Here is a 12,387-nt window from a genome sequence, read left to right as displayed (position 1 = left end):
TGTAAATAGCACATTAATGAAGGGACTAGAGAGAGACCATGTAAGATCCATGATAATCAAAGAAAAATATGCTAAAATATATTTAAAAAATAAAAAAGACAGATGAATTTTTTTTTACAGATTGCACTCCACCTGTTTAATCTTTTAAGTAGAGTGACAGGGTATTCATAAGCATACCATTTCTGCAATAATTGCAACATTTTTTTATCAATCTCAGTGGAAACTTACAAAAATAAAGTTTAAATTTTGAATGCAACTTCCAAAAAAATTGTCCAAAAACGAATCTATAAAGTGAAACTGATGTAAACCAGTACTCACTTTACCCAAGATGTCAATAACCCGAGTTCACTTTCTTCTCCATTGTTAAACCCAACCCCATCGCTTACACAGTTACACTCCTCAGTCTCTTCTTATATATATATATATATATATATATATATATATATCTACACACCTGTGTCTTCAATCTAGCAATATGGCCACTCAGACCCACTCACTCTATTCTCTATTCATTTCCGTCCCACTCACCTATAAAAGCTCACGTTCATCAATCCCACTCTTGAAGTTGAAACCAAACACTCTGATTATTGCCGGAAAATCTGACCCACGAATCTCTGGCCGCAAGCTACGCGCCGCCGTCATCGGCAGGGGCCAGCCGGATCCTCCGCAACTGAAACCCTCGCTGCCGCCGAGATCGAGACCTTCCTCTTCGAGCGCAGCCCCAACGGCGCCAAGCCCTAAGTTAGGGTTTGTGACTTTATGTTTATCATGGATTATTATTTTTATTTTATTTTATTTTTTTTTATGAAATGTTTAATTTGGGTTTTCGGGTTGGGTTCGGGTTGAACCTGGTCCAAACCGAATAAGGTTGGGTTTTGAAAAAATCCAACTCGACTTAAACCCGAATTGTAAATTTATACGTCCAGATTTCAAAATTTATGAGCTGGATTCAGATTGGGCTGGGCTAGCCCGCCTAAGTTGCACCCCTAATTACATCACATTACTTTAAATTTGATCACAATTAATTCAAAATTGCACCACCATTATTTCGAAATAGAAATTTTGTATACGAAAATTTTGAATTAAATTGATATAATTTAAAAAATAAGGTTAATTTTACTGACACACCATCAGGTTTGACCAAATATCACATTAAAATACTTTTTGAAAATTACACTTACTCACACCCCAAATCACTTTTCCGTCATTGACACTATTAAAATAGGTGTTAAGTGACATTTTTACTCTTATTTTTAATTGTCTTTTAATTTAAAACATCATAATTATATAAGGACAAAATTACTCCCATCAATTATCCAAGAGGAAAGGGTCAAAGGGGTATTATTTATTATTTATATGACATATATTTCCTATTTTTAATGTGATATATATGAAGAATTAGTGTGTGTGTGAATAATTAAGCAATTTATTTTCTGAACTTTGTTGGATTTCTTGTAATGTAATATATATATATATATACACATACATACATATATTTCTGAGGGTATTTTGGTTACTTAGCATGGGTTCAATAGGAATAGAAATATCATTTTATATATTAAACAACCCTTTACTAAGTTAACACAAAGTTAAAAGGTAATAAAAAAAAAGTGATGTGACACATCTCAAAATTAATTTTAAAGTGTGATTAAAAAATGGACCAAATATTTATAATGTAAATAATAATTATTTTTAAAATGTATTTCAATATAATATTTTAGATTTCAGTGTGATTAACCTTGGTCAAAGTGATAAAGTGATACATACAATCTCAAAATTAAAGTAGTGAAAATTTAATATTGAAAATAGGTGCTAACAGATAACCACTTCTAAAACGCCGTCGTTCTAACAGTGGAGATAAAGCGAATAATATTACGTGTTTTGTGGCTCGCGATTTGTGTATACAGTGGGACATATTGCTGTAGGTGATGTGGTGGTGAGGATTTTGATCCTATTCCTAGGACTCGTAACCAATTTGTTTACCAAAAGAAAAAAAGAGAACACTTTAGCATATTTGGTACACGTCAGATGCACGTGGACGCCACTAATGGACGAATGGAATATTTATTTATTTTTCAATCAAAAGAAATGGTACAAGTATATAGTATTCTATATATATAATGGTTCAATTCGGTCTTGTCTCAAACATTCTTAAGACAACTGAACGCCATTAATTTGGATGAAAACACCACTTTTCATCCTAATTGCATGCGTTAATATGCTTATTGTGCTAAAATAATCATAAATTTGTTTTTGTGTGTGTGAATACTGAATAGAGAGACTAATTATGCTTATTGTGCTAAAACAATTATTGTTATCAATCTATTCAGTCAATAAAAAATAGTCACTTTGAATTACAATGGGCAAGGGAAGCAATGGCAGAAAGGTTGATATAGCATCTGAATTAGAGACAGTGTCTATTAATTCTCTTCCTTTGGGTCTCCAATGGGAAGAACAGAACAGAGTCCTGAAAGGACTATTGCAACTTTAAACAAAGTAACAGCAGCTGTTTGACTCACCATTCTAACAGCTACAAGAGGACATATTAGAGCAGCTCCATTAGTGCTCTGGTTGGTGAAAATGGCCCAAATTTTGAAGATGGCTTACTTCAATGGAATGTTGAAAAAGTGGCCACCAATTTGTGATCGTCAAGGAGGTCACCAAAAAGGGCGATTGGGAAGGCGATTGTGGCTCACTTTTTGTGGGCCCATTTTTATTTTTATTTTTTTATTTTTTTAATTCAGGCCCAGAACACTATATCAGCCCAGAACACTGTTCCTAAGGGCATGTTTGGCTGAAATAAAAGCTAAAATTCAAATTTTTGGCTTACTTTGGTCTCTTTTTTTTTTTTTTTTTTCTTTTTTTCTTCAAAATAATTAAACCAAAAAACCGTTAAGGTACTGTTTGACTGACACAAACAGTGCCTTAAAGGCTTTTTTTGGATAAAAAAAAGTTTTAAAAAATTGGAAAAAGGTGATTTTTTTTCGTTTTCAAAATTTCAATGTTCCTATTGACATTATAGCCGTTTTAGGTACTGTTTGGCTGACCCAAACAGTGCCTTAACGGCTATATTGGCTAGCCAAATAATTTTTTTTTTTATTTGATTTCCCTAACAAATTGAAATTTATTTTAAAATATGATTTTTTTATTAAAAAAAAATGTGTCTTTGTTTTCACTATAAATTAATAAATTAAATAATATTAGATATTATATTGTTTACAAGATTTCATACATATTGGCTAAATAATTTAATCAACAAATAATTTAATTATTTATTTCAAAATAAAACATTACACAATAAATATTCCATTACATAAGCTTCATAATAATTTAAAAGTAAAATAATGCAACATAAATTAAACACGTTCTTCACCAAAGCGGCTCCACAAATTTTTAATTAAATCTTTCCTCAACCGCGTATTTGTCTCTTTGTTGCGAATTTGGACTTGGCGAAAGTAGATGTGTGTCGCTAAGACTGATGGATTTTGAATTAAAGTGGGAATCGAGATTGTCTCCTCCCGTGGCGGAGTCCATCTTTCAACATTGGCATAGCGCTCATCTTCAATGATCATGTTGTGAAGGATGATGCACGTTTCATTATAAGGCACAAGTCCCCTTTATTCCAAAAACGTACTGGTCCTTGCGTTATTGCCCACTTGCTCTGCAAGACCCCAAAAGCTCGTTCCACAGTTTTCCTATAAGCCTCTTGTCTTTGAGCAAAAAGTTTTTCTTTTACTGTAGTTGGGTGCGGGATGATCTGTATCAAAGTTGCTCACTTAGGGTATATACCATCAGATAGGTAATATCCCATTGTATGATAATGGCCATTCAAAATGAAATTAACCGGAGGAATTTGGCCAATAACGATACTGTCGAATATCGGAGAATGATCCAGTACATTAATATCATTGTGTGAACCCGGCATTCCAAAGAATGCATACCAGATCCACAAATCTTTTGAGGCAACCGCCTCCAATATGAGTGTAGGCGTAAGAGAGCGTCCTTTGTGCATGTCATGCCACGCCACCGAACAATTCTTCCACTCCCAGTGCATACAGTCGATAAAACTAAGCATACCCGAGAATCCTCTCTCTTCCCCCTTCTTGAAGTAGTTGTGCTATGTCGGCTTCGTTGGGTAGGCGCATGTACTCTTCCCCATACACACCAATAACAGCCTTACAAAATGTCATCAGGGTTTCAATGGTAATGCTCTCGTCGATTTTAATATACTCGTCACAATGATCGACTGCACAACCATATGCGAGTATACGTATTGCAGTTGTCATCTTTTGCATAGAAGACAACCCCAAACGACCTGTTGCATCCCTTTTTTGGATGAAGTAGTCGTTATGAGCTTTAACATCATTCAGGATACGAAGAAATAGTTCTCGTCGAATCTTGAATCGTCTGTGAAAGTACTTCGGTGGATATGTGCAATTCTCGTCAAAGTAGTCTTTCATTAGTTGACGATGGTTTCCCTCTCAATTACGATGAATGTACCGCTTCTTACATGGTTTAAAAACTTGCTCTACTATCTCTGGGTTCATTGAATTCAAAATCTCACGAAAGGCGTCTTGATTACGTTGAATCATTGAGTCAATAGGGTTATCTGATGAAGAGGATGATGATGAAGATGAAGAATTAGAGCCTGACAAAGGAAAAAATCGTGATGAGGAAGCCATTGGAATTTTGAGACTAAAAGAGATGTGAATTAATATTTTGCTAGAATAAGTTGAGATGAATGTAATGATGATGAAATGAACAAATGATTGTTTATATAATATGAAAAATATAGCAGTTAAGAAAAAGTTAAAAAATAAATTTTATTTTAAAATTTTAAAATATTAACATTTTTGAAAAACGAAAATGCACCATTGGAGTACATGTGATAACTAAAATTTGGAGACTCTAAAACGCTAATGTGGCTATGAGAAATGCTGATGTGACTATTAAAAACTACTAATGTGATAAATTCGGAGAGCCAAATTTTAGAGAGTCTATTGGAGATGCTCTTATTCCCCCCAATTCTTCCTATAGACGACGCACTTCCAATCAGGCACGAATTTACTGTAGGCTAAGTGGGACATATGCCCTTACTGAAATTTTTTGTTATTTTATTTTTATACATACTTTCCCCCCCCCCCCCCCCCCCCCCCCGGGATATGCCTAGACGTTGAGATATGCCTACAGATACATAACATGGTAAAGGAGGGACAAAAGTTGCATAAAAATCAGTAAAGTCCTCCTCGTGTGGAAAAAAAAAAGGCTTTAGAGAAGAATACTGGACGTTGAGATGTACCTCAGCAGCATAAATAGAGACGACTCTGAAGGCCGTTGTAATGGACATGCGAGCTCCAAAGATCAAAGTTGTTGTCAATGTCTCATGTTGATGGGAAAGCAGTGGCAGAAGTAAAATGAAACCTAACACGAGCATAATTTCAATGGAAATTTTGCGGCCAACCCAATCCACAAGTATGGCTGATAAAACAAGCCCAGGAACCTCTGCATATAAACTAAAGAAGTGTTACCTAAGATTCTTCGGGCAAAAGAAATAAAAGGAAAATAAATCAAGTATGATCTTTCAAAATATTCTTCAACATAACAACTGAAAAATATAAGTAGTACCTGCCAAAGTAGTGACAAACACGTCTACGTAGAGGCTAGCATCCTGGATTTTTTCTGAAGGCAATGGGATTGAGCTACATTTACTTTTCCCACTGCTCAGCTCGGAGGTAAGCAATATAATGCCATAATATGAAAATGTATTGCAAAAGTATATTAACCATAGGAGAAGGGTGGTTGTAATTAGTTTTGTTGAAAAAAGCTGAAACAATGAAGAGGGGCTTTTTTTGGAATCCTTGATTTTTTTTCTTGTTGAGGAGCGCAAATGAGTGTCTTCCAACAGGACAGATTCTTCCTCCAGCTTAGTTATTTGAGCAGAAACAAGCTCACCGGGAGGGAGATTTGTTCTGTTCAGCAGTGCAACCTTCTCCAGTACATCCTGTGCTTCAGCTGTTCTGCCTTTCGTATACAGATACCTTGGAGATTCTAGTGTAAGACCATAAAATAGAAGCAAAGCAAAAGATGGTGCAGAAGACAGTGCAAGTAGCCACCTCCAACCCAATCTTGGCATGACAATCTGCAATAAGACCAACAAATTAATGAAGGTTTTTCCGGTCTTGCCTACTAAAAACACATGCCTAAATGATGCTTCAACAAAATGATTGTTTCTTTATGGAAAAAGAAAAATTAGTCGAATTACTAATATAGCAATAGTTGACACCCTTGCAGCTAAGACCAACAATGAGCTAGATCCACCACAGAGAGGGAGGGAGATATAAGTGGACAGAGATACAAGAAGTTAAAGCATTAAAATCCAAGAAAATTTACATCGGCAAGAACAACAAAACAATGCATGCAACCCATTTTTATTCCTTGTCTAATTACTTAATTGAAGGCTATTAAACATACCCATGCAAGTGCAGCCTCAAAAATTGTTCCAAGCGTCCAGAAAGTTGAAAAGATAACCATCCAACTGCCTCTGTTTGCGGTAGGAACAAACTCTAGAAACCATGTTAGTAATACATACCCACCTCCCAAACCAGTACCAACCAAACAACGAAGAATCACCAACCATATATAACTTGGGGAGAAAGCACTTAAAAACCCAGCTACAGTATTCACTACAGCTATACCAAGGAAACCCTTCCTGAAAGAAGCAAATGAAAGCATATCACATTGAGGTCGAGAGCAATGCTATGAGAAACACGAAGAAAATGTGACACAGGTTCACAGAAATCCATAACAAAGAAATTAAACCTAATGGTACATAATCCCAGATCAACTATTTATGTCAACACATATATAATTTATTATGCTAAACAGTTCAGTACTAGATCCACTTTACCTCATGTCGCGTTTAGGAGCACCGAATTGGTGCCTTGGAATCAGTGCTCCTAAATATAGCTTTAATTTACTCAACTAAGCTTTGATATTTGGTTCAACAACCTGATATACGTCCAAGGCTCCAAGCAGTAGCGAACTTTACATGGTATAGCGTATGAGTAGAGACTAGAGAGTAATTTCATACACATCTACATCTTAATTGTAGCAAATGTACAGCATCATCAACAAAGGTTAGCGTACAGTTTATAAGACATGTTTCACTAATACAACTGAAAATTCATTCATGATACGTGAATAACAATAGGACCCTGCACAATGGTACTGCACCAAAACACAACGTTTCGTATACTATAACTATGTATATTCATAAAATAGAATCAAGAGAAATTTGTTGCAAGCAAAAATCAGCTGACTAGGATCCAAGTAGAAGCATTCTATGAATCTTATTTTCAGTCCTTTGTGTGACAGAATTGACTGGGGATGTGTTTGCCCAAACTAAATATTGATAAGGAATTGTGTAGAAAATCAGAGAAATAATATAAAATCCCGAATCTTTCAATGTCATGAAATCTACCAGGTTCATATAGAATAAGCAGATTCTAGTAGACAGCTAAATATCATATAAAGTAAAGCAAAATGATATATCATTCGCAATTACTTATAGATAGCTTGTATGTAATTACTTAGATAGGATCCTTTATCTCATCAGACCATAGCATAGCCTCTGGCTTGAAATATTTTGCCACTTGTCATGGATTATCAATTATCTACATATATGCTTTGCATTTATGGTGTTAGTTCACATACTTTGATTAAAGGCTAATCTCTGAAAGTTCCATTAGGTTGAGCAAAAACAGTGCATTCTACAATATAATAAAGGCTATTATCTTTTTAGTTGCTTCTGTTAGAATGGGGTCCCGGGAAGGATATACTGAAACAGATCAAACCTCCAGCTGAATTTGCACAAAGAAGCTGCCCTTAACCTTGCATGCATCCATATTATCATTCTTAGTAGGCTGAACTTTTACCAATGAATCAAGCAATTAATATAATATAATCATAATCATAATTTTTAAAATCTTTGTAAATCTTTATCTTTGAATAAATTGTTTGTTTTATAACTAATTATCACAGGGTCTTTAGGCTTCGACATGTGTGTCCAAAAATTTCCTTGTTTTAAATGGTTGCTACATTTTTATCGAGTGTCTCAAAGCTCTGCCCAGAATAAAATGACTAATTCACTTCTTTAAGTTTCTCTATTTGCTTTGGCCATCATTGACAGACTCGACTTCCCATTTTTCTGAATTAACTATTCTCTAGTTTACTGGGCAACATCAGCCTGCTACGAAACAATATTTGCAAACAGATTCCTTGACCAGAGTAATGACGACATCAACTGCAATGAAATTTTTCTATGTATAACTTGTGAAACGTGGAAGAAATTTTAAGAGTTCTTCAAAATTAAAAATTAGTATCTTTTATGTACCAAAAAGTAAAAAAGAATAATTGACATTTCATTGACCAAAGATAATTGACTTGAGAGACATGAAAGAGAGAGATGAACCTTACAATCAATAACATTGTAAACTTTAAACAGGATAATCAATTCTATCTGCTTCCCCAACATAAATCTCTAAATGCCAAAGAAAGCATATAAAAATAGAAAAAACAATGCAACTTAGCTTGAACATATTCCAAACTCCAAGGAGTAAAAAGGTAAGACAGATTCTTTTATATTTTTATTTTTTTCTAGTTTGTAGTTTACGCTCTTTACTTGGAATTTTAATGAAATTTCTTAGAGATGCCCAAATAAGATTAATTTCCAAAGCAGATGAACAATGTCAAGATAAGGTTCTAGAAAATGAGGAATCGCTTTAACTATAACTGAGCCACCAGTGAGTAGAGGCCTAGTGGAAGTCTGAGTTGTCACGTGAGAGGTCTTTAAAGAAGAGTCGAGGAAAAGGGGAAGAAAACTCTTGTAATCTCCCTTGGAGAAAACACAAGGTTGCTTGGTTCTTTAATGCTTTGCTTCTTGGTTGTTGTGTTTGTAAATGACCTATTTACTCCTTTTATACTGGGTTATCATTGGGTAAAGACCATGGGTTGTGGGAATTACTCACTGGTTCTTGGTTAGTAGGCTGCAAGGTAGAAAAAGGGAAATTATATGACCATTTCAAGGCAAGTTGTCTGCTTGATTAGGGCAAAAGAGGAGGACAAGCCATTTAATGCGACTATAAGAGGGTGTGCCTATCATTAAATGCAAGGGCTCCAGGGCTTGCCTCACTCTGGGAGTGATTACTTCTCTTTGTTCTTCTGTGGCCAGGTCAAAGAGTGCCTGCAGCCCCTCTGATGTCCCTCAAACCCCAGCGGCTAGGCCATCACTCCCTAGGGTCCCGTACTGGGGGTGTTATACCGAGGGTTTACCCCCACACAGCGGGGTGGCATACCTTCCTCGAGGTTGTCCATAAGAGCAGCTCCTCGAGGGCCTTCAGTACTTCCTAGAGGTTCGTCCATAGAAGAGCACACTCTGAGGGATTGAGGTTTATCCGCTGAGAGGAACTCCTCGAGGACAGAGGTTTGTCTAGAGAGAGGGACACCCCAGAAGATCAAGGCTTATCTGTAGAGAGGAACTAATAAGAGGATTTCAGAGGTTTATTCGTAGAGAGAAATTCAATGCAGTTATTAGTTGGCTTTGAGGCCTATCCACCGAAAGGAGGTCCTCAATAAGAAAGGTACTCTAGCAGCCACACTTGTGACACTCAACTGCTGAACTAACTAGTCAGAGAGAGAGAAGCCTAATGATCATGGCCGAGTTGGAAAGGTCTCACATGACATGATTCAGACCTTGAGTTGGGGGACTGAGTGCCACAAACAGAACAAATCATTATATCTCCAATAAAACAAAGGCGGCTTTAGGGTATGAGAATTAAAAGCTAAGCATTATATTTATCATCACATGAAGTAATTTAGACATGTTTTCTGTAACTTAAGAAGCAAATGTATGAGATGCTTTACTGTCTATATGACAAAAACATAGTACTATATAAAAAGGCATATGACTGAAAGAAGAGAAAAATATAAAATTTCCTACTTCCTTCCGTAGGTATCTGATATGAGGCCAATTGTATATGCTCCAACTAGCATGCCAGCAAAAACGACAGTTGATATCATGCTCTCTTCTGTAGAGGAGAGTCCCCACTCAGACTGAACTGCTGGCCCTATAAAGGAGAGAATCATTATTTCCATTGCTTCTGCAATCCAACCCAGTCCAGCATAAGCAAAGACAAGACCCTGGAAGTTCCCAAAACCAATCGCAGAAAGTGTTTCATCTAGTGTGTATACCAGGCTATGATCTGCCATCTAAAGAATCAAGAAAGAAAGAAAGAAATTTAAGATCGTACCAATGGTGCAAGCTTTATATATAATCAGCAAAGTCTCTATTTATTAACTACTAACATTGTAGCAACATGAAACAAGTGCCACAATGTCTACTTCAGTTGGTTAAGAACTTTCCTTACAGCTGCAGTAACACAAAATCATCTACACGAAGAGAAGTAAGAGATATACTTGTAAGTTACTACTATTGAGATGCATAAACGAATAATATTCGACAAAACCAACACCACAAGCATGATTGAGGAGTCATCATAGTTACTGACAAATTGCTCTGTTAGGTAGGCTCAGTAACTATAACAAGCATTGCACCTAGTTATCATTTTGTTGCTTAAAACCACTGTTAATAAGCATCCAAGTTAGTTTCTAGCAGGTGGGTCTTCTATTAATCGAGTTGGTTTTCATCCAAGAAGTTCCACAGTCGAGTTTATCTTCCAACTTGGGCTGTGATTGAACAAGAACTTAATGAAGAATGGATTCAGAGAACAAACAGTTGTATGCAATTTTTTTAGGTGACCATAAAATCAGTTTACCATGTAATTTGCCGATAAATTTGATTTCTTGATAAAATAGGTATAATGAGATCTAGCCTCACTGAGTTGCATAAAAATGTCCAAGGTCCAACCAGGGTACTCTCTGGTTTAGAGATAGGGACACTACTGGTCCCGCTACAGCAAGTCCTGTAGAGGAAGGACTTGAAACATAGTCTCTAATCCAAAAATAAGATTTAGTGCTTCATGTTTATATTTGAGAATAATGTCCTAGCAGATTGTAATCACTAAGCCGTATTCAGTTGGAAACTTGAGAACTACCTGATTTCAGTCCACATTATGATAATTGTTGAGTTTATGCTAGGTAAATCGGTAGCCTAGTGGTATCTTCTACTGTGACATCCTATTTATCAAAAAAATCTGGTTGAGGGGAGAGGTTGTTGACACTTATATATATGGATGTCTCCTAACAATATAGACGTAGACGTGTTTTGAAAACCGTGAGCACGAAGTGCAAAAAGGACGGGCAATATGTGTAGGGCAAGTGGTGGCAGATGGTAGAGTACATTGGATCCCAAGAAGGGGAGTACATTGGATCCCAAGAAGGGGTGATGGACTCCATCACCCCTTCTTGGGATCCAATGTGTGGATTTCTTGCTGGCGACAAAAATCTGTCATTTCCACAAAATTTATCATGATTTAAACTCAAATCCTGATAAATGTCACAGAAATTTCAGTTATTTCTGGAGAACTTGACTTCTGTATCCTGCAGTCTGTCCAAAAACTTAACCAATTATTTGTATTTCACTCTAATGCGTGTAGAGGAAACCTTTATTTTCAGATCTAGAACAGACAAACAGCTGGGAGTCGCAGTAAAAATTTATGAAGGAACAGCTTGTAATCAAATGTATTATTCAGACAATGAACCCAAATAAATATCCTTTTTTATTTCTTTTTTTTTTTCTTTTTCTTTTTTTTGTGGGTAAAAACGAAATGAGTAAAAACACCAGAAGCATATAATTGTTAGAACATAGAAACATGAGCTGAAATACGCATATATAGGACCAAAATGGTAAATATTTCAATAATCACAAACATTAGTTGCAATATTCAGGATGGTTGGAAATTTTACCAAATGAAAGCATTTGTTGCTGCAGAGTCAAACCCAGTGAAGAAACAGAGTTGGCAGCTTTCATCCAAACATCATTTGTATATGATGATTGCCGGTGAAGGGTCTGAAAGGAATAATATATATATATATATATATATACACACACACACACACGGAGTATTATATATATTTATATATGTATATGATGTTTCTCTTTAAATTTGCATTGAAATAGGCAATAATGCTTAAAAGTGTTGTGAAATAATTATAAAAGTCAACTCCCTTCTTAGGTTTTCGTTTCTTGACTCACCCCAAGTAGACTCACAAAAGATTCACTCCAAACTTAAATAATGTACGCAAAAGGTTGATTGATTCACTTGAACACCCACGGGTGTGTTGTAAAATTAAAAGAGTCGTTGAATTTCTTTAAATTAGGAGTGGGACTAAGGGAAGATTTAATCCAAACAATTTGTTTCTAAAAAAATT

General features: G+C 35.7%; 3 protein-coding genes across 3 annotated transcripts; all 3 read right to left on the bottom strand.

The window, feature by feature from the left end:
* Nucleotides 1–2,420: 2,420 nt before the first annotated feature.
* Nucleotides 2,421–4,054, bottom strand: LOC132277935 (uncharacterized). Its single transcript, XM_059779775.1, has 3 exons — nucleotides 3,845–4,054; nucleotides 3,635–3,757; nucleotides 2,421–2,567 (listed from the first exon to the last, which is right to left on the bottom strand). The coding sequence occupies exons 1-3, from the start codon at nucleotides 4,052–4,054 to the stop codon at nucleotides 2,421–2,423; spliced, it is 480 nt and encodes a 159-aa protein (XP_059635758.1).
* Nucleotides 4,055–4,067: 13 nt separating this feature from the next.
* On the bottom strand, nucleotides 4,068–4,460 carry LOC132277934 (uncharacterized). The gene has a single exon (XM_059779774.1). The coding sequence runs from the start codon at nucleotides 4,458–4,460 to the stop codon at nucleotides 4,068–4,070; it is 393 nt and encodes a 130-aa protein (XP_059635757.1).
* Nucleotides 4,461–4,481: 21 nt separating this feature from the next.
* On the bottom strand, nucleotides 4,482–7,565 carry LOC132277933 (organic cation/carnitine transporter 7-like). Its single transcript, XM_059779773.1, has 4 exons — nucleotides 6,472–7,565; nucleotides 5,626–6,139; nucleotides 5,283–5,502; nucleotides 4,482–4,695 (listed from the first exon to the last, which is right to left on the bottom strand). Exons 1-4 carry the CDS (start codon nucleotides 6,730–6,732, stop codon nucleotides 4,482–4,484), a joined length of 1,209 nt encoding a protein of 402 aa, XP_059635756.1. The 5' UTR covers nucleotides 6,733–7,565.
* Nucleotides 7,566–12,387: the final 4,822 nt, after the last annotated feature.

The sequence above is a fragment of the Cornus florida genome, unplaced genomic scaffold, assembly GCF_030987335.1.
Source record: "Cornus florida cultivar Cherokee Brave unplaced genomic scaffold, ASM3098733v1 CherokeeBrave_3.0.0_Hap2_Chr10, whole genome shotgun sequence".
Classification (NCBI taxonomy): Eukaryota; Viridiplantae; Streptophyta; class Magnoliopsida; order Cornales; family Cornaceae; genus Cornus; species Cornus florida.
Note: the sequence above shows the minus strand (reverse complement) of the source record. Positions and strands in the feature narration are given on the sequence as shown.